Source organism: Falco peregrinus, chromosome 7 (genome assembly GCF_023634155.1).
Source record: "Falco peregrinus isolate bFalPer1 chromosome 7, bFalPer1.pri, whole genome shotgun sequence".
Classification (NCBI taxonomy): domain Eukaryota; kingdom Metazoa; phylum Chordata; class Aves; order Falconiformes; family Falconidae; genus Falco; species Falco peregrinus.
The window spans coordinates 24,533,629-24,552,420 of NC_073727.1; the positions used below are offsets into that span (position 1 = coordinate 24,533,629).

Sequence of the window (18,792 nt, forward strand, 5' to 3'; positions counted from 1 at the left end):
AAGGACCAATTTGAGGAAAGACAGGGAAGTATGGGTTGGGATAACAACTGCTCAAGTTTTTATTTTTTAGAGCAATTCAACAAACAATAAAAGCCTTGAATAAATAGTTTCATAAGCTAATAAAACGCAGTATCTAAACAGTTACCCACAGTCTGTAACAGTCCAAAGTAATATTGACATGGTATTTTACAAAGACCATTTTCACTATCAGTATTTTAATGTCACTATTCAACCTGTTCTACTTCTGACAATGTTCTTTACATTGTTTTCAACTGAACATACATGTTGATTACGAACTATCTACTTTATACATAAATACATTTTTTCATTGAAATATTTTTTTCTCAGCACAGTTAAGAAAGACTTAATTGTATCCACGTTTCCTAAAGCAAAGGCGTATAGACACTGTGGGTGGTTCTTGAAACCCTTCCCTCCCTCTTCTTGTGGTGGGTCCTTAAGTATCTGGCAGCAGGAGCAGCTCATATATACGACTACAAATGCTGAGCCTGAAAAATCATATATCCTCTGCATTCCCACGGCACACTTATGGATGTCACCATAGACAAGCAATCACCACAATTACCATCAAGCTTCTAGCTGAATGAAAAGTCATTGGAAAAAAAACCATAGAGGAAGAAAGAAAAAAAAAGTTCAACAGATGGAGAAAAACAGAAAGCAAGAGAAGCTCATATTGTGTTGCACTGACAAAGAGATGCAGCTAATGTAATGGGTGCATTAATTCACTGTGGGGTTAAAACACAGTCCTGGAAGAATATCTAAATTACTTTTTGAAAACAAGAGCGAAAAAGGTCGAAAACAACTTGCTTCACCAGTATCTGTTACGTCTTTAAGCATATTTTTGATGAGATACTACTATTCTTTCCTTTGATCAGAAAAATTAGGTAGATCTAAACTTTGATAACACTGAATGAAGTCTGAAAATCCAGATGTGGAAAAGAATTTGCCATCATTTTCTGCTCTACCTTTGATAATGTATTCTATTTCATTACAACAGTATTTTAATGCCTTGATCAGAATAAATATAAAGTGTAGATTAAGATAAAACATGTAAATTTACCCAAACAAAAATTAGAAGATGGCAAAAAAGGTCCAAAGAGGAAGGATTTTTAATATGAAATTCAAACAGTCTTAACCACAAGCTGTTTTTCCTTCAGAAACTATTTCATCAAGATTTTCCTGTGAAAACAGACTGTAGTATCATTTTACAGATCACATATGAAGTCAAAGGGACATTATGGCCAGAAGTATCCACTTTTTGGAGGGTGGGAGAGAAAAGTAACGAGAGGCCTAGAATTTGACTTCAGAGGGTGCCTTGCACACTCAGAGCTCCAGAGCTCTCATCAATTTCAAGTGCAAACAAGCAAGCTGTTCAGGAGAATGCTCATATAGGTCACTGGATTTTTCTGGTGCTCCCCTCTGGAGGTGATTTACCACTTTCTGGGTGGGTTTGTAGCACTCTGCTTGCCTAGTATCACATATGAATGCACTCCCTAGGGGAGAAAGAACTGAATTCCCCAAGGCAGTATTCAGCTGCTTAAATTATAATACTTCCTGAAGTACATTCATTCCCCATCCACTGTTTCAATAATCAGGACAACGATCTTTTCACTACACAGCCCTGACACTAAAATATGCCTAGTCTGTGCAGGAAGACAAAAGTCTCACAGAAGGTAAAGGCAGAGGAGCGGTAGAGAGTGATTATAAGCTGTATAATGATCGCTGTGTATGGAAATTAAGATTGTACAGGCAGTCTACAAATCTGACACCTCCCAAATCTTAAGTATTCAACTTCAAATGGAAACAACTACTTTACAAGAAAAACTTTTATACATAGTTTTGCAAGTTTCCGCAAATGCTTTCAAATTAAGTTCTCATATGTCTATAAAATTAATAGAAACACTCAGCTCTACAGTCTGCTCTGCATTTTGATCTGATGGAGCATCTATTGACACAGGAAACTTGTTAAACTCAAAGTGAACCAGCATCAGAGAGAAAATGAGTTGACCGAGTAGCTTTCACGGATACTTCAGCAGCACAGATGTGCTGAGGTTCTGTAGTCTGGAGTCTTGCTCCACTTGCTGGAAAAGAAAAAAAATATGCCCTCAATATGGCTGCTAACATTTCTATAGGGAAAACTCAGAAGTGAGTTAGTGTTTTGGGGTTTTCTTAGTAGCTCAAAGCTGCATTAGAGCATGAACACTTAATATGGTGAACATTACATCTGAGTAGTGAATGAGATAAGTGGACTAACCCAAGCAAGAGAATAATCAAAGTTCACTTATTGGCTAAATTGAATCATCAGTAAACAGAGTACGGGGAATTGAAGCAGTCAGGCCTAAACCAGTGCTGCCCTTCACGCCTCTTAAGTGCACTGACCTTACCTATGCATGCTCCTCAGCAGTAAGAATCGTTGCTGTTATGGGCATCCATCTTTTCAGGTCATTTTCCGTAAGTCTGATCCTTTCTCTGTCATCCTCCATTTTGTCCTAGTTCTGCTTCTTCCTGATCTTTTTCCTAGGTCTTTTTTTCTTTCCATGTTGCCATGCTTAATTTTCTACGTTGTATTCCTGTCTGGTATGCAGTCCACTTGTACAGCAAGCCCTGAACAAGTTTTTCCTAGTCCCTTATCTGACCCGGCTCCACGTGACCACCTGCATCATCTTGTTCTGACAGTGCAAACCACCCTTCTTTTCAACTTTTGATTCAATTTGTTTCTCCAAAAGGGGCTCCAGACCATCTGTATCACCTCGCCAGCAGGACTTCCACTCCCATTTCTCTCAACGGATGCCTTGCACAATCTCCGTGCCTGAATCACATGCAATATGCTTCTTTTTCTCCCTCATCCTTTTATCATCTCCTATCCCACTTACTCTCTCCAGGTGTTCACAGTTATTATGTCAGGTTTTGGCTTTTGCCCCAATCCCTTTCATCCTGCCATATTGTTTATAGTTGCTCTCCCCATCACATTTAATGACTTCCAGATCTGTCATTTTCCTCCAAATTACTTGTTCAGTCTGTCCCCCCCACCACCTCCCACATCTCCTCAAGAGTTCACATTATTTTCTGCATTTAGCTCAGACAGCTTTCCTTGTGTTACCCACCAGAAGAGGAGGAGAACACTCAGAGCAACTAAACAATGTAACAATGCAAACAAAGCTGCATTACAGGAGAAATTCTGCTGAATCCTAGATAGCTCACACCCATATGAAGGACTTAATTTATTAACCTCTAAGTTTGCAAGTTGCTCAGTAGAATGCTAAGGATCAAAGTTAAGCCAAATTTAAGCAGATTTATAGAGGAACAGACAAGTATATTCCAATACAAGGAAACCCTTCTGCCAGATTTCAAATAGCTCCTAAATGTAAGGATAGTACCTGGTTCAGTTTCTTTTCTTCCAAGTAATCACTGTTTTTTGCCCCCATTGGGTATAGGGGTTTTTTTAGCCTTTAACAGAACTGAAGCAAGCAATTAGCATAGCACATTTCTATTCTGCTATTAATGGTTGGCACATTTGTCCACATCTGAAAAGAAGGCCTACTAATGGGAACAATCTAGTCACTGGTACTCAGTTACATTCACGCTTTTAATAAAGGCAGTAATGTAACTTTATCTAGCACATTACCCATCTGCAGCTTTAGCAAATCAACATAAAAATTACCATCCATTATATCATGGAGTAACTTTTGCATAAATGCTTTTTGAGTTTCTTTCATTTAATCTGTGCTCTTGACTGTCTTCCTAGTTAAAATGCACCATCCTTTTTTAAAAAAAATTCACTTTGCACCTTTTCACCAGTGTCTGTAGGATCCCCACACTTAAGTACTTAAAGATGGTTAAACTTGGTTGTACCAGCATTCAAGTAGCTATTAGTATCTTGCTTTATCTTTTGGACTGTTAGTTGAAAACATTACCTAAAATTATGCTCAGAAACTCATAACAGTTTTCGGAAAAATAGACACAAGGCTAGCAACATTCCAGGGTTTTTTTACCTTCTTTATATTTTTTGAAATTGTTTCCACATGTTAACAAGTATTAAAACAGGGGTAAAAAAATATGTCAGTGTTTCAGTCTATTTCTAAGATCACCATACTTAAAAGAAATCCATGACAAGTGTTCAAATCTAATTTACACAACTTGTGTATAACACCTTATAGATTTTCACACTGATTTGAAACTTAGTGCTTTACTGTCAAAAGGTGCTGATACTACACCAGTATATTCTGTGCCAAGATCTTCCCTAGAATATCAGACATTTCTCAAAACAAATTGCAATTTATTGACTGAAAAAAATTACCTATTTACAAGTAATGGTTTGACAACAGTAAAAACAAGACGAAAAACATTTCATGTTAAATAATTTTGATCTTAATTTGCAGAGTACATTACTTTTCCATTTATCCCACCTAAAAAGTAGATCAGAGCTCAATAGTTATAATCTTTGAGGCTAAAATAACATTCAGAAATGCTTATTTTTCTGAGTAAGTGCTGATCAACAAACACTAGTGTATGAAATGATATAATGCTACATGAACTGATTGGTATCTTGCCACACAATGGTACTTAGTAACCCTACATAAACTCTTACATACTTAAAATAATCTCTTTCTTTTCTGGTACATTTTTAAAGGCTGAGTTTCAACAGGGAAAAAAGTATTCTAAAAACATACCTAATTTTTATGTTTTTACATATGAAAAAAAATTATGCAATTGAAGGTAAATTTAAAACTTCCATTGATGCTACTTTAAGATTATTTTTTAAAAATGCAGAAAATAACATGTGACTTTTTATTAAAAACAGCATGATGGCAAAGGAGTACATGAATTTTAAAGCAAAACTTCCAGACATTAATTTTTCAGGAGTGCCTAAGAACTCAATCTTACGCTCTCCAAACACTGTAGGTGATGTATAATGGACACACTAAAGGGCCAGGAAGGAGTGAAATCTGGTACTCTGGTACTGAGACAGAATTCTCCAAAATCCCCTCCAAAGTTCTCCTCCAAAATGCCCATATTAAAAAAATCAAACCAACCAAGCAATAAATCAACAGAAAAAATTATCTTATGGTACAGAAATTATTTCTACAGTACCTTCAGGGGCGATAGCACTAGGACACACATCTTTTAGTAGATCTCCCAAAGTATGCAACTCTCCTCCTGAAGCAATTGGTCGAAATAGCTTCTGTATAAAAGGTCTCTCTGTTGTTGCCTGTTTTAATAACAAAATTAGCAAAAACAACAATTTAAGAACCATGCAAATGTGTAGTATTACCATTTGAGACACACAGAAGATAGGACAGAACAAGAGTTTGCAGTACCGCAACTGCAAATGCAGTATGTCTGGCATTTCCATTCCCACCCCCACCCCTTGCATTCCATTCATATCATGAAATGCAGGGAAGTTCTTGTTTGTTAACAACTGAAAGTTGACACTCCAGAAAACTGTGAAGATAGTTTATAAACAGTATCATGAATATAAAAGTGTTTAAAAAAAAATATTAAAACCCCCGCTTCTGTTACAGCTTATTTTCTTTTTTCAATTTTTGAATATATTGAAAAACATTTCAATATATTCCTAAATTAAATAAAACAAGCAGTGAGTGCAAATTTAGGAGCTCAGCGTATGCCTATACGTATTGCTAAGTCAAAGCAATATTGTAACAAATACCCAGTGCTTTAAGCAATAGTCTATCTTCCTCCTTTTTAGAAACATATTAAGTACTTCCAATAGCAAACAAGTACCCTTATAGCTCAAGCCAGGTGAAATTTTTTTCCAGTAGATTTTATGTTGAAGAAGTCAAACTTTCAGCCACAAAATCCAGAGTATAAAACAATTCAAAAAAGCACTCTGCTTTGACAGACAATTTAGTCTACTGCCTGCTTAAGGAATTACTCAGATATAAGGAACATATATGCCCCACTTTTGCTGCAGATATACACAGGAATTCAGAATGATTTTAACTGTGTGTCCTTAGATTTCACACATGTCATAATTTCTTTTGGAAACAAGAAAAAGCAAATTAACTGGCAGTAACTACTGCCAGTCACTGTCCATAACCTACTTAAAACTCCCAAGACTGCAGAAGCAGCAAAACAGCTTGTGGGATCACAGAGTAGGTTGAGTTGGAAGGGACCTTAAAGATTACCTAGTTTCAACCCCCCTGCCATGGGCAGGGACACCTTCCACTAGACCAGGTTGTTCCAAGCCCCATCCAGCCTGGCCTTGAACATTTCCAGGGATGGGGCATCCACAGCTTCTCTGGGCAGCCTGTTCCAGTACCTCACCACCCTCATAGCAAAGAATTTCTTCCTTACATCTCATTTAAATCTACTCTCTTTCACTATAAAGCCATTACCTCTCATCCTATCCCTACAAGCCCTTGTAAAAAAAAATAAAAATCTCTCCAGCTTTCTTATAAGCCCCATTTAGGTACTGGCAGGCTGCTATGAGGTCTTTCTGGAGCCTTTTCTTCAGGCTGAACAACCCCAGCTCTCTCAGCCTCTTCAGCTGAGAGAGGTGCTCCAGCTCTCTGATCATCTTTGTGGCCCTCCTCTGGACTTGCTCCAAAAGGTCCATGTCCTCCTTCTGTTGGGGGCTCCAGAGTTGAACACGGTACCCCAGGTCTCGTGAGAGCAGATGGCCAGAATCACCTCCCTTGACCTGCTGGCCACACTTCTTTTGGCACAGCCCAGGACACAATTGGCTTTCTGGGCTGCAAGCGCACACGGCCAGGTCACATTGAGCTTCTTGTCAATCAACACTAATTTTTATTCTCTCCCCCCTTCTAATCTAGTTTAAAGCCATCTCAATGAGCCCTGCTAACTCCTGACCTAGGATCCTCTTCCCCCTTTGAGACAGGTGAGGCCCATCTGTTGCAGTAGGCCTGGTGCCATGTAAACCGACCCATGATCAAAAACCCCCCAAATTTAGCTAGTTTAGCTTCCCACTGACTTCATCTCTGAGCACGGACCCAGAGCTGCTGCTGAGGATGTGACACTGGCTAGGTGTTTCTCATTGAAATATGTTACCTTAATTTCTTTGGAAGAGTTTCACATTAATTTTTGTTTGCTGCACAGATAGTTTAGAAACATGTGTTTTCCTCCCGAGACAAATGTATAATGACATCTATCCAAAGAATGCATAAGTATTCACACTTCAGAGAAACTGACCCACAATCCATTCTCTTCCTAGCCTGCACTTGTGCTTGGGATTGCCTTAACCCACGTGCAGGACCTTGTACTTGGCTTTGCTGAACTTCATGAAGTTTGCATGGCCCCACCTCTCAAGGTCCCTCTGGATGGCGTCCCTTCCCTCTAGTGTGTCAACTGCACCACACAGCTTGGTGTCATCAGCAAACTTGCTGAGGGTGCTCAATCCCACTGCCCATGTCGCTAACAAAGATGTTAAACAGCACTGGTCCCAACACTGAACCCTGAGGAATGCTACTCATCACTGGTCTCCACTTGGACATCAACAGACCTCAACTCTTTCAGTGCAAAGACCCACCCAATTCCCTATTCACCCAGCGGTCCATCCGTCAAATCCATCCAAATCTCCACTTTAGAGACAAGGATGTTGTACGGGACCGGGACAGTGTCAAATGCTTTGTACAGGTCCAGGCAGGTGACATCAGTTGCCCTTCCCTTATCCACCAACACTGTAGACCTGTCATAAAAGGCCACCAGATTTGTCATGCATGATTTGCCCTTAGAGAAACCATGTTGGCTGTCACGAATCACCTCCTTATTTCCCACGTGCCTTGTCACAGTTTGCAGGAGGATCTGCTCCATGATCTTGCTAGGCAGAAGTGAGACTGACTGGTCCATAGTTCCCCAGGTCTTCCTTGTTTTCCCTTTCTAAAAATGGGGGTTATACTTCTCCTTTTCCAGTGAATGGGAACTTCACCAGACTGCTGTGACTTCTCAAATATCATGGATAGTGGCTTAGCCACTTCATCTGCCAGTTTCCTCAGGATGTGTGGAGGCATCTCAGCAGGTCCCATGGACTTGTGCACCTCCAGGTTCCTTAGATGTTCTCAAACCTGATCACCTTCTAAGGCAGATGGTTCTTCATTCTCCCAGTCACTTTCTTTGCCTTCTGTGACTTTGGTAGTGTGGTTGGAGCACTTCCTAGTGAAGGTGATGGCTAATTTTTTGCCTCAACCAAGTACCTCAGCCTTCTCCATGTCCCTGGTAACCAGGTCTCCTGCTTCCTTCTGGAGAAGTCCCACATTTTCCTTGGTCTTCCTTTTACCACTGATGTACCTACAGAAGCATTTCTTGTTACCCTTGATGTCCCTGGCCAGATGTAATTCTGTCAGGGCTTTTTAGCTTTCCTAACCTGATCCCTGGCTCCTCGGACAATTTCTCTGTATTCCTCCCAGGCTGCCTGTCCTTGCTGCCACCCCTGTAGGCTTCTGTTTCATGTTTGAGTTTGTCCAGGTGCTCCTTGTTCATCCATGCAAGCCTCCTGGGCCTACATGATCTACAGATGCACTTATTCAAGAAGGTGTCATGGTTTAACCCCAGCCGGTAATTAAGTGCCACACAGCTGCTCGCTCCCTCCCCTCTCACCCCAGGGGGTGGGGAGGAGAATCAGAAAGGAATGTAAAACTCAAGGGTTGGGATAAGAACAGTTTAACAATTAAGATAAAATAAACCCAAAAGAACAATAGTAATAATAAGTTACAATGAAAAGGAGGGAGAAAGGGAGAGGAATGAAATCCAAAAAGAAGGGAGAAAACCAGTGATGCACAATACAACTGCTCACCACCCCTGACCGATGCCTGGCCAATCCTGAGCAGCAATCTGCACCCCCGCCAAGGCCCCCGCACCCCCCCCAAGTTTATATCCCAAGCATGACATCCCATGGTGTGGAATATCCTTTTGGCTAATTCAGGTCAGCTGTCCTGGCTGTGTCCCCTCCCAATTTCCTGTGCCCCCCCAGCCCTCCCACCCACAAGGCCTGAGAAACCAAAAAGTCCCCGAACACACTGTTCCCACACCAAATTCAAAGCACAGCACTGCACTAGCCACCAAGAATAAAATTAACTCTACCCCAGCCGAAACCAGGACATAAGGTAATACCCTTCTTTGAGTATCTGTATAAGCAAACCAAGGGTCAGCAAGCATCTGATATTGAAAGGACAGGCAAAGCTTTTCTCCTCGCCTCACGACCTGACCTCTCCTCCAAACTGGGCACCTGAGCCAGAAAACAGAAGTTAAAACCTCATATTCAACCAACCTAAAAATTTTAATCAAGCTCCGAATTGTTGCCGACAGATTTCTGCTCAGAGCTAACTCCAGAAAGCAGCTGATGTGGCCTGCATTGTGGGTGACTGGGCTCCAGCAAACTACACTTTCATCACATACTATCTTAATTAGAAAAAGCAGTACAAGCCACTGCTCCTTCCAAATTTAGTTTCCTACCTCTCAAAAAGTGGGTCCTGTCCTACTACAGTAATTAAAATAGAAACAGAATGACACAACTCGCCATCAAGAAGTGTTTTATCACCTGGTAGAGGTTTTTAGGAAAAACAAAACAAATCACCACCACAACAACCAAGTATAGTAAAAAAATTTGAAAATTAAAAATTAATTTTGAAAGGAAGTTACGATGTGGTCTCTATCACCTACCTACATGAAAAGCCACAAGCAGCAGATTAACCATGAGCACTCAATTGTCATTCACCTCTCTGAAACAGCAAGGCAAGCAGTATTTTCATAAGAGCAGTACGCTACCTCAAAGTAATTCCAGGACAGTACAGTGCAGAACTGTTGACACACAGCTACTTGTTACTTCTTGCCAATAGTCTCCAAAAATGGAAAAATAGTCTTTTTCCAGTTTTTTCACATAAGGACTGATCAGAAGGAGCTGACTAGCTGCTGTAGTCAATTCTCTGTGTCCTCAGGGTAGCAGAATGTGGATACAAACAGTGCTAATGAAATGTCTGAACATTTGAAGAATGATGGGAGGCACAGAGCCAGAAGGATCCATCTCAGACAAATCCACACTTGAGAAGTGAACTCCAGCACGTTATATTGAAGAAGTACACATCCAAAACACTAAAATAAAAACCCACACAACACAAACCCCCTGAAATATTGTTATAGCCAAAAATATTTTCTGTGGAGTTTATTAAAAAAATAAATTATTCACAGAAGTCTAATCACAACTCCCAAGTGCTTGCTATCTGAAGTAGCAGAAGAAGAAGTAAACATCAGAAGGATGCAGGCAAACGTAGTTATCAATCAACTTTTAAGATAAGAATTTCCCAAGTGCATACTGCAGTTTTTCATTATTTATTAATAAATTACAATCATTCCCCTCCGTTATCATAATTTAATACCAAGAGGGATAAGTCTAAGATACATTTTCTAAGGTCTCCCACATAGCTGCCGACTGCTGCAAAGCAATATCCTCAGCTGCTATCATGAAACAGACAATGAATTCAATTTTTGTGTTTTAAGTGTTGAGCAATACAGATGTGGTAATGTAAATAAAAACCACTGGCCTCCATCAATGTTAAAATGATAAAAGTAACTGCATGTTGTTTACACAAAGATTGTGGTTCACAAGTATAATTCTACAGGCAGAGTACTACCCCAATGTGCTTACACTTCTTCCCTCCCATACAGCAGATGCTTTATGCATTAAAAAGAGTCAAAAGAAAAGTCCCATCCTACAATCTAGAATGTTTATAGGACTTTTCAAAGCATCTTAGTCATATAGGAGCATAAATAATTTTAGAAAAATCTTACCATCACCCATTTTGAAGTGTGGTAGCTAGTAGTATAAGCCCAACTCAATTACAGCTTTCTACTCTAGTATTTACTAGAGCAAATGAAGGAATTGCCAACATGAGTGATTGTTTACATAATGTTGTGCTTTGTACAATATTTGTTTAATCAGTCATGTAAAACAGTACTATCTGTAATCAAATGCACAAAGACACACTGCATAGCTGTTAAGTGACAATTATTTTAAATAATCTACATCAGGCCTACAGCATGTACAGGATCCAGCATTTTTTCCTCCTAAGATTATCATAGCTTCACCAGAACATAGCACTTTTAAATTATTTTATTTTACAGTCTAGCCTCAATGTAGCTGTGAGCTGTTCAAAAGATGCTGGATACATTTGCAGGATACAACAGGTGAGACTCAATCAGTAATTGCTGATGACAGATCGACAAAGGAAATGCCTTCAAGTACATGAGCATGTGAAGACACCTGGCCCAAAATTTACAGTGAATTTTACACTGATCATGTCTACAATTAGCATAGAATAATCAAATTTTTATGAAAGTAAATATTCAACTTTAAATTCACATATTTTCCAGAAAGTTGGACTTATTGCAACTGAAATTTTCTCATTCTTCTATACTACTACATAGGGCTACAAATCTTGTGCTTTACAGAAAAAAAATGAAGACTTTACTCCTTTTAAAGAAAGTTTGAACAACAACAGTGACAGTGAAAATAAATTTACACTACAGTGAGTAAAAACAGATTAAAATTACCTATTTGGTTATACTGGCATTGACAGGAGTTATAGGTGAGGGGAAGTTTTAAGAGGGCCTTCAAGGCAGCATAAAGCCTTTACGGGATCAGAGACAAGCTATGTAGTTACACATTGTGCTAGCAATTACAGCTCTTTTTCTTCCCTATCATCCTGCCAAGAAAGAAAAAAAAAAAAAAAAAAAAAAGGAGTAGTCGTCAGCTTGCCTGGTCCTTTTCAGAATCAACAGAACATCAAACACTGCATGAAATCCACAATTTAATTAGTCAGATGTTTTATACAGGATGCATCTTAAAATGAAAAACATAACTCATGAACTGCTGGGTTTTAATCTGGACAAATCACAGAGTTACCAGTATTTCCATCTAGAGGAAGGGATTTGGATTTTCTGCCTAAACACTCTGCTGCTACTCTTTAACAGTTTTCAAACAAATAAATGTTGCCATATATATTGAACCCAGAAAGTAAAAAAAAATTCCTTATACTGCCCACGTATACATAAGATAGTTGCCCAAAACTGTAAAAGTTGATTCTTCCCTACACACTTCATTTTTTCAGTAACTTGTCAAATTCAGTCTGCTGTTTTGTAATGAGCGTTACACTAAAAAAACTCTCATTTTGTTTAAACTGATTTAAAGTCAACCAAGAACCTTTAAAATTAGTAAGAGTTTGCATAATGATTTATTTTATGTAAAAGTACAGAAAAATCACTTCCTGAAAATACAATTATATACATTTTATTAGACATTTACTTAGAAGTACCTTTTCTATATATTTTCTAAGATATCTTCTGCTTTGTAGAAATATTTTTAACTAAAAAAATCTCAATGCACAATAAGAGTGACTAATCTAAAAGATGACAAATTGCTGTAGTTACAGAACCATCACAATACCATGTCTGTCTGAAAGCAAGAGGCTGTAAAGCCCCCCACTGCTGCTGAAACACAGTCTTTCAAAATGGTATTTCTGGGTGGGTATCTTTGGCTTCTTTTTGCTTAATATTAGACCAGAATCACTGAGTACTTAATTGGGGAAAAGGCTCAAGCAATGTTTCTGTGTTTGTTTGGGCGTTTTGTGGTTTGTTTGGTTTTTTTTTTTAATTTATTTAAAATACAGACTCCACTCACTGGAAACCAGACAGGCAGGTTATAGACTTAGATTAGATGGAAGTGGCAGCTAAGACTGAAAATCAATGATAAACTCAGGTAAGAAAGAATTAGTGTCAGAATGGGAAAGAACTATTTCTGGGTGTGTAGAAAAAGCAAGTTCTGAGAACCTAGCCTGAACTTGCCCCACCTCTTGTCTCAAGTTCCACGATTTTAATAATGTTATCTACAGTTGCTTCAACTGCTGCATATTTCGATTTTCATTCAGAAACTAGTCACATGTTAAAGAGGGGTTACTTGGCTCTTAAGCTTATTTAATATATCCTGATACCTGCACGATAAAGCCAGTAGAAACATTTGACTAGCTTCTGGAAAAAATCACCAATAAACAAAAAAAATACCATGTAAGAGTGCTTTTACATATGTAAGCAGCTAACATTAGATAGCCAAAACAAGCCAGCAAGGCAGTCTATGCAACAAATCGCATCAATGGTATAGGAGGGAAAAGAACATTTGAACACCAGGGAAAATGTTGACTATCACCCAGAAAACAAACAGGTGACTATACAGTAAAGACATCCAAGAGCAGATTTAGTCCAACTCACATTATTCTGATGCCTGCAGGCTGCATAAGCTGATGATCATAGATAACAAAATGCTTTTTAAGAAAAATTATGTGTACATAGACCTCTAATTCTTTCCCCACCATTCAGTGCTGCTGTTCTCTGTTTTAGTCAGGATAACCTCAAAACAGTATTTTCAAAACGCGCTACAAAATAACATACTTACACACTCTAAGGATAGAAATTTGAGTTATAGCATAACTTGAAATCCATTATTTAAATGCTAAAACACAACATCAAGGTGACTTAATTTTCACTACTGCAGTGTACCTACGCACCAAACACTACAACTATGTTCCAGCAAGTTAGCTGCAAACCTACAGATTTTTTAAAAAATTATGCAAAATAATCCATGTTTGTTACTTACAAATAAACTTATTTTGTATCCACTTCCCAAATAATTCAATAAAAGGTCATTTATTCATTTCAACACAAATGACAAGGCTTTTCTCAATAAGCTGCCATTACTCAAAGAGCAGATTGAGAAGCAGAAGGAAAAAACCAGATTCTTCTGATACAAAACATATTTAAAGCAAAACACTGCTTGATTCTTACATCTTCAATATATATTTGGAAAAAAAAATGTAAGGAAAGAATGTTTCTTTCCACTTCACATCATCTGACAGCAAACAAGACTCAACAATGGCTACTATGCTAGATGGAATAATAACACATTTATTATGATCCGAAGACAACACTTTTTGACTTTGGCTTTTAAAAATCTCAGTGCAAGATACGGAAGTCTTATAGCCCAAAATACATCTACTAAACAACTCCAAGCAAGCGGAAATGCAAGATCATTTAAATGAAAATTCTGATAAAATGGATCACTAGAGCAGAGGGAGACTTCCCCATGGACACCGAAATTATTACTACAGATTTCCGAAGGAGGAAAATAATTTCATTCACCATGTATCTTTGTTAAATTATACAATTGGGTTTTACCAAGATGAATGTGAGAAAGCCAAACATGAAATACATACATTACATTCAGTAGTGCCCTCAGACAACTGAAATTACAATACGAGAGAGAATACAATGTTAATACAGTGACCAACTAAAAAATCTGACATAACAATCTACTTAAATAAATGACTCAAAAGTATCCCTGGATCACTTTTTCTTATTAGTCCAGTATTTTTTCTCTGCTGCAAAGAACTGTAATCACTGTCCTTAAAAATCACTGTATTATTCAACACAGACATGATCCAATTTGTAGTTATAAAATTCAATTCACAGGTTTTGTTGTAACAGCAAAGCCAACTTCTAGAAAAACAGAAATTTAAATAATTAAGTTGCTCAGAATATTCATATTGCTTTATTGAAACTTACCTGAATTTCTATGTTAAAAATATTAATTACCCCCCTCTACTTCCTTATGTGATTATTTTACTTCAACACATCAAATTCAGTGCTAAGCATCTGCAGACTAGGGGGAAGAAAAAAAGAAAAAAGTGGACTGAATTCATAATTCTGTTATTAAACCTTTTAAACAGACTTTTATCTCTGTTCCTTCCAAAGATTCAGTAGGAGGTCTTAAGCTGCTAGAAGGCACGGAGTTTCAAGAAAAGCTGTTCCCTCACTTTTTATGCCCACAGGTTTACAAAGAAACAATTTTAGTGTGAAAACCAACAGAAACTTCCAGAGAAAGATGGGGCTGAAGTTTACATCTTTATTTTTGGCTTAGTATGTGAGAAGAACACAAGGTAACTATATCTTAATTATTCCAAAACCCAAGACTCCGCAACACTCAACTAATGTTTCAAGGGTCTGATTGCAAATAGCTGCTTTCTGGTAACAGGGAGGAAAGTCAAATGCTGCTAATATTTATTCTACTGGAATACTAAACTAGGGTATTCCTACAAGCTTGTCCCACTTAAAAAAAACCACCGTAAACCAGCTTATTTCTACTCAAAGCATAATTCACAGCCACAGTGCAAGGCTGTCTCTGCCACTCTAGAGCACAGCATTTCATGTTATGCTGAACTTTCCAGTGACAAAATGAGAGGTTACCTACCTCTCATGAGAGGTTACAAAATGAAAGGAAACGTGATGGTCAACCATGATCAAAATGAAGCACACTAAAATACCTCTTTATTTTTACCTATTTTTTAAGAAGAACATGGTCCCCATATTTAAAATAATTCCCTTAGAAGCACTGGTTACACTGTTGCCAGCACATATAATTTATCCTTGCCAATTTCTTTGCTAGAAGGACCACACCATTCTCTCTGAAAGCATACTACTGCACTGGACTAAATCTCTGAACAGTAGACCTCACAAACTGACTACTGATTTTACTTTTATTTTTATACCTTTACAGAGACTCAGCTAAAAGTCAGTAACTGCTCTCCCTCCACTTCCCTCAGTTAGCCTTCATATGAAATATTAGAACAGCAGGTTGTTATGAGACATCCACAGAGCTCCAGTAAAACAAACTAAAAGAAAGTTACCGTTTCTCCTCTGCATTTCAAGCAACATCCCCTCCCAAGTGACTGTATGAAGGACAACTAGCTTAAGTTAAACTTAGTAAGAAATACATATGTATGCTGAAAGAAGCTTCAAAGAACTCTCCCTCAATCATTTATTCAAACCCCATAAACTTCATCTCTTCCATAAGGCAGCAAGTTCACCCTTGATGGTCAGCTCCGCAAGCTAAAGTAGACAGATACACACACACATAAAAGGAAATTATTTCCGTTTACTCATTTGAAATCTGTCACCTTTCAAATTTCATCACTATTTTTCGAGCTTCTATTATGAGAAGCATAAAACATGATATGATTTGTCTTTATCCTGTAATCATTGATTGCTCCCCTCTCTTCCTTCAAATCTTCCAAGCTATAGAGGGCTTCTCCTAGACACCCCATTGCTTTACTGCACACCTTTGATGATTTTTCTATTCCAATTACTCTCCAAGTTATTATGACTGGAACAATGTTCCAAGAAAATTAAAAGACTATTTCTAGTATTTCTTTAATTAGTCCCTGAACTCCATCTAATAGATGCTCTAGTTATGATTTTGTGTGCTTTGAACAAGGCTGGCACTGCTTTTGTGAGCATTCGGAATTTTGAACTGCCAACCTGCAATGTCATGCCACTGTTCAGACAATACGGTACATGACAAAATGGAACTAATTACATTTTTTTGAATAAAAGAACAAAGTAATGGGTTTATGTGTCTAATATGTAACTAAAAAACATTAAACAAAAAGGAGGTGTATAAATTTACGCTCAACACACCCATCCAGAATTACCAGAAAAATTGACTTGCTGACAGGATGCAGGTTGTAGGTTGCAGGACTAGCTGCAAAGTCAACATACAGAATAAATCAAATCACTTCTTTTTCCCACAATACATTTTAAACTGCTAATAAATTAAGTATTTGCAGTGGCTGTAAAAGTTACAATATATGCCTGATTATAACCTCTAGGAAAAAGTGCATGCTTTCATTTTTTCTTGAGTTTGTACCAGGATTTCTGTAGTTATGTGGTAAGAAGGAAGCACTGGTTTCCTCATGAAGTTAAAAGTCTTTATGATGATGAACAGTAACTTTGCACTCCCTAATATTTAAAAGGCATGCAACAACAACAAAAGGATGAAAACCAGGCTACACTTCATACATTTAATTCACACTAACTGCAGTCATATAAAGTAGTAGTGCAGAAGTGTATCGCTAGGTTGAAGCTTAACATAATTCTATGAATACCTACACATATGCTTTAATATGGTCACGACAAATGTGTATTTGGATACATGAAATAACATGAAAGGGTAAGATATGAAAATAACATACTATTAAAAACCACGCATAACATGCAGGACGTACAAACTTATTCAGTGGATTATTTTTCTCACATAGGAGTGTGCAACCAATTTAACTCAATTTGATTTTCTTACATTTGCATGCTTTACATGATCAAGAAAATACAAACTTGCAGTCAAAATTGTAACTTGTACACATATCAAGTGAAAATTTTGTTATTCTTGAAAGCACTCTTGCCAGTATTACACAAGCTGGAAATCCTTTAGTTTTTGAACATTAATGATCACCATTAAAAGCAAGAACAATTATATGTGTTCCCTTGATGGAAGCTTTAACTTGTTATGGTCTGTTAAGTAGCAAATTTTACATCAAGAATTGATGTAAGTAATACTTAATGCCAGTACTAACTAGTAACTTAGTTGAGACTGTAGTCAAATTAAAACCACAACTAGAAATATAAACACATATGGAATAAGGTTAAAAATTTATGTAGTAGGCGTTATTAGAGTTATGTCTAGACAATACTATTGAACATTTTTTGGTCATGAATGATTAAGGACTGTTCTTCTGACCATGCATGGGCAACAACTAACATCATCCTCAAAGCCCTTCACTGAACAGAGCACACTCTATGAAGCGACTGCAGTTCTATGCTAACTTCCTACACCATTAACAATAGTTTAGCATTATTACAAATCTACAGAGAAATATGACAACTATTTCAGTTAATTCCCCTCCACATTGAGGGATAATTCTTGCTCATCTTTAAAAAGATTCAAGAACCATTTAAAATACCACCCTTTTCCGTACCATTTAAACTGGCAACATGCTTCCTTACAATCTTTTAGAAAAAAAACATGTAATAGCAACAAAATGAATTATAACCATGTAAAACATTTGAAAGTTAAAGTCCTAGCACGTTCTACTAATCTGACAAAGATATGCCTAGTTAGAACACATCTTTTACCAAATTCAAGTTGTTAAAAAATTTAATGGGTTAACTTAATTGTAACACTTCAGAATAGAAGAGGTTGCTTCAGTTTCTCAAGATGCATCATGCTGTTCACATAGATTTGATATCCATGCCAAAGATATTCACATATTGCATAAGGGTATAAAGGAGAAAAGGAACAATCTTCTCTCAGACTCCTCTAGGAATCCTAGATTTTAGCTTTGTAGCATCAAGTAGGAGCCTGTCACAGAATTCATAATGGTTCTTAAGGAATAATTTAAGTTTCTATGACTTGATAAAACTTTTGTTTTCCAAATGGCTTCTCAGCATGCTAGCATGTTGATTCTGAATCCCAGCATGCTTGAGACTGGAAGGGACCTCTGGAGGACAGCTGGTCCAAATTCCATGCTCAGGCAGGGCCATCTATAGACAGATACCCATGTCTGAGGATGGGGACTCCACAACCTCTCTGGGCAACCTGTACAAGAGCTTGGTGAACCTCACAGTAAAAAAAGTGTTTCCTGATGTTCCGGTGGAGCCTCCTGTGTTTCAGTTTGTGCCCACTGTCTCTGGTCCTGTCGCTGGGCACCATCAGAAAGTACCTGGGTCCTCCTTCTACATACTTTTCCTCCAGAGATTTATATACATTGATGAGATTCCCACCTGAGTCTTTTCCTCTCTAGGCTGAACTAGGTCTCTCAGCCATTCCCCCCCCAGCTCACATTAAATGGACCAACTATTTCATCATCCCAGTGGCCCTTTACTGGATTCGCTCCAGTAGCTCCATGCCCAGAACTGGACACA

General features: G+C 37.9%; 1 protein-coding gene across 6 annotated transcripts in view; it reads right to left on the minus strand.

Moving 5' to 3' along the window:
- ATG5 (autophagy related 5) overlaps positions 1-18,792 on the minus strand; it is an 83,646-nt gene that overhangs the window by 21,228 nt on the left and 43,626 nt on the right. For all 6 annotated transcript variants that reach the window (XM_055811314.1, XM_055811315.1, XM_055811317.1 and 3 more), the window contains one exon: positions 5,110-5,227. In XM_055811314.1, the coding sequence (XP_055667289.1) occupies positions 5,110-5,227 (118 nt within the window). The remainder of the gene's footprint in view (positions 1-5,109; positions 5,228-18,792) is intronic.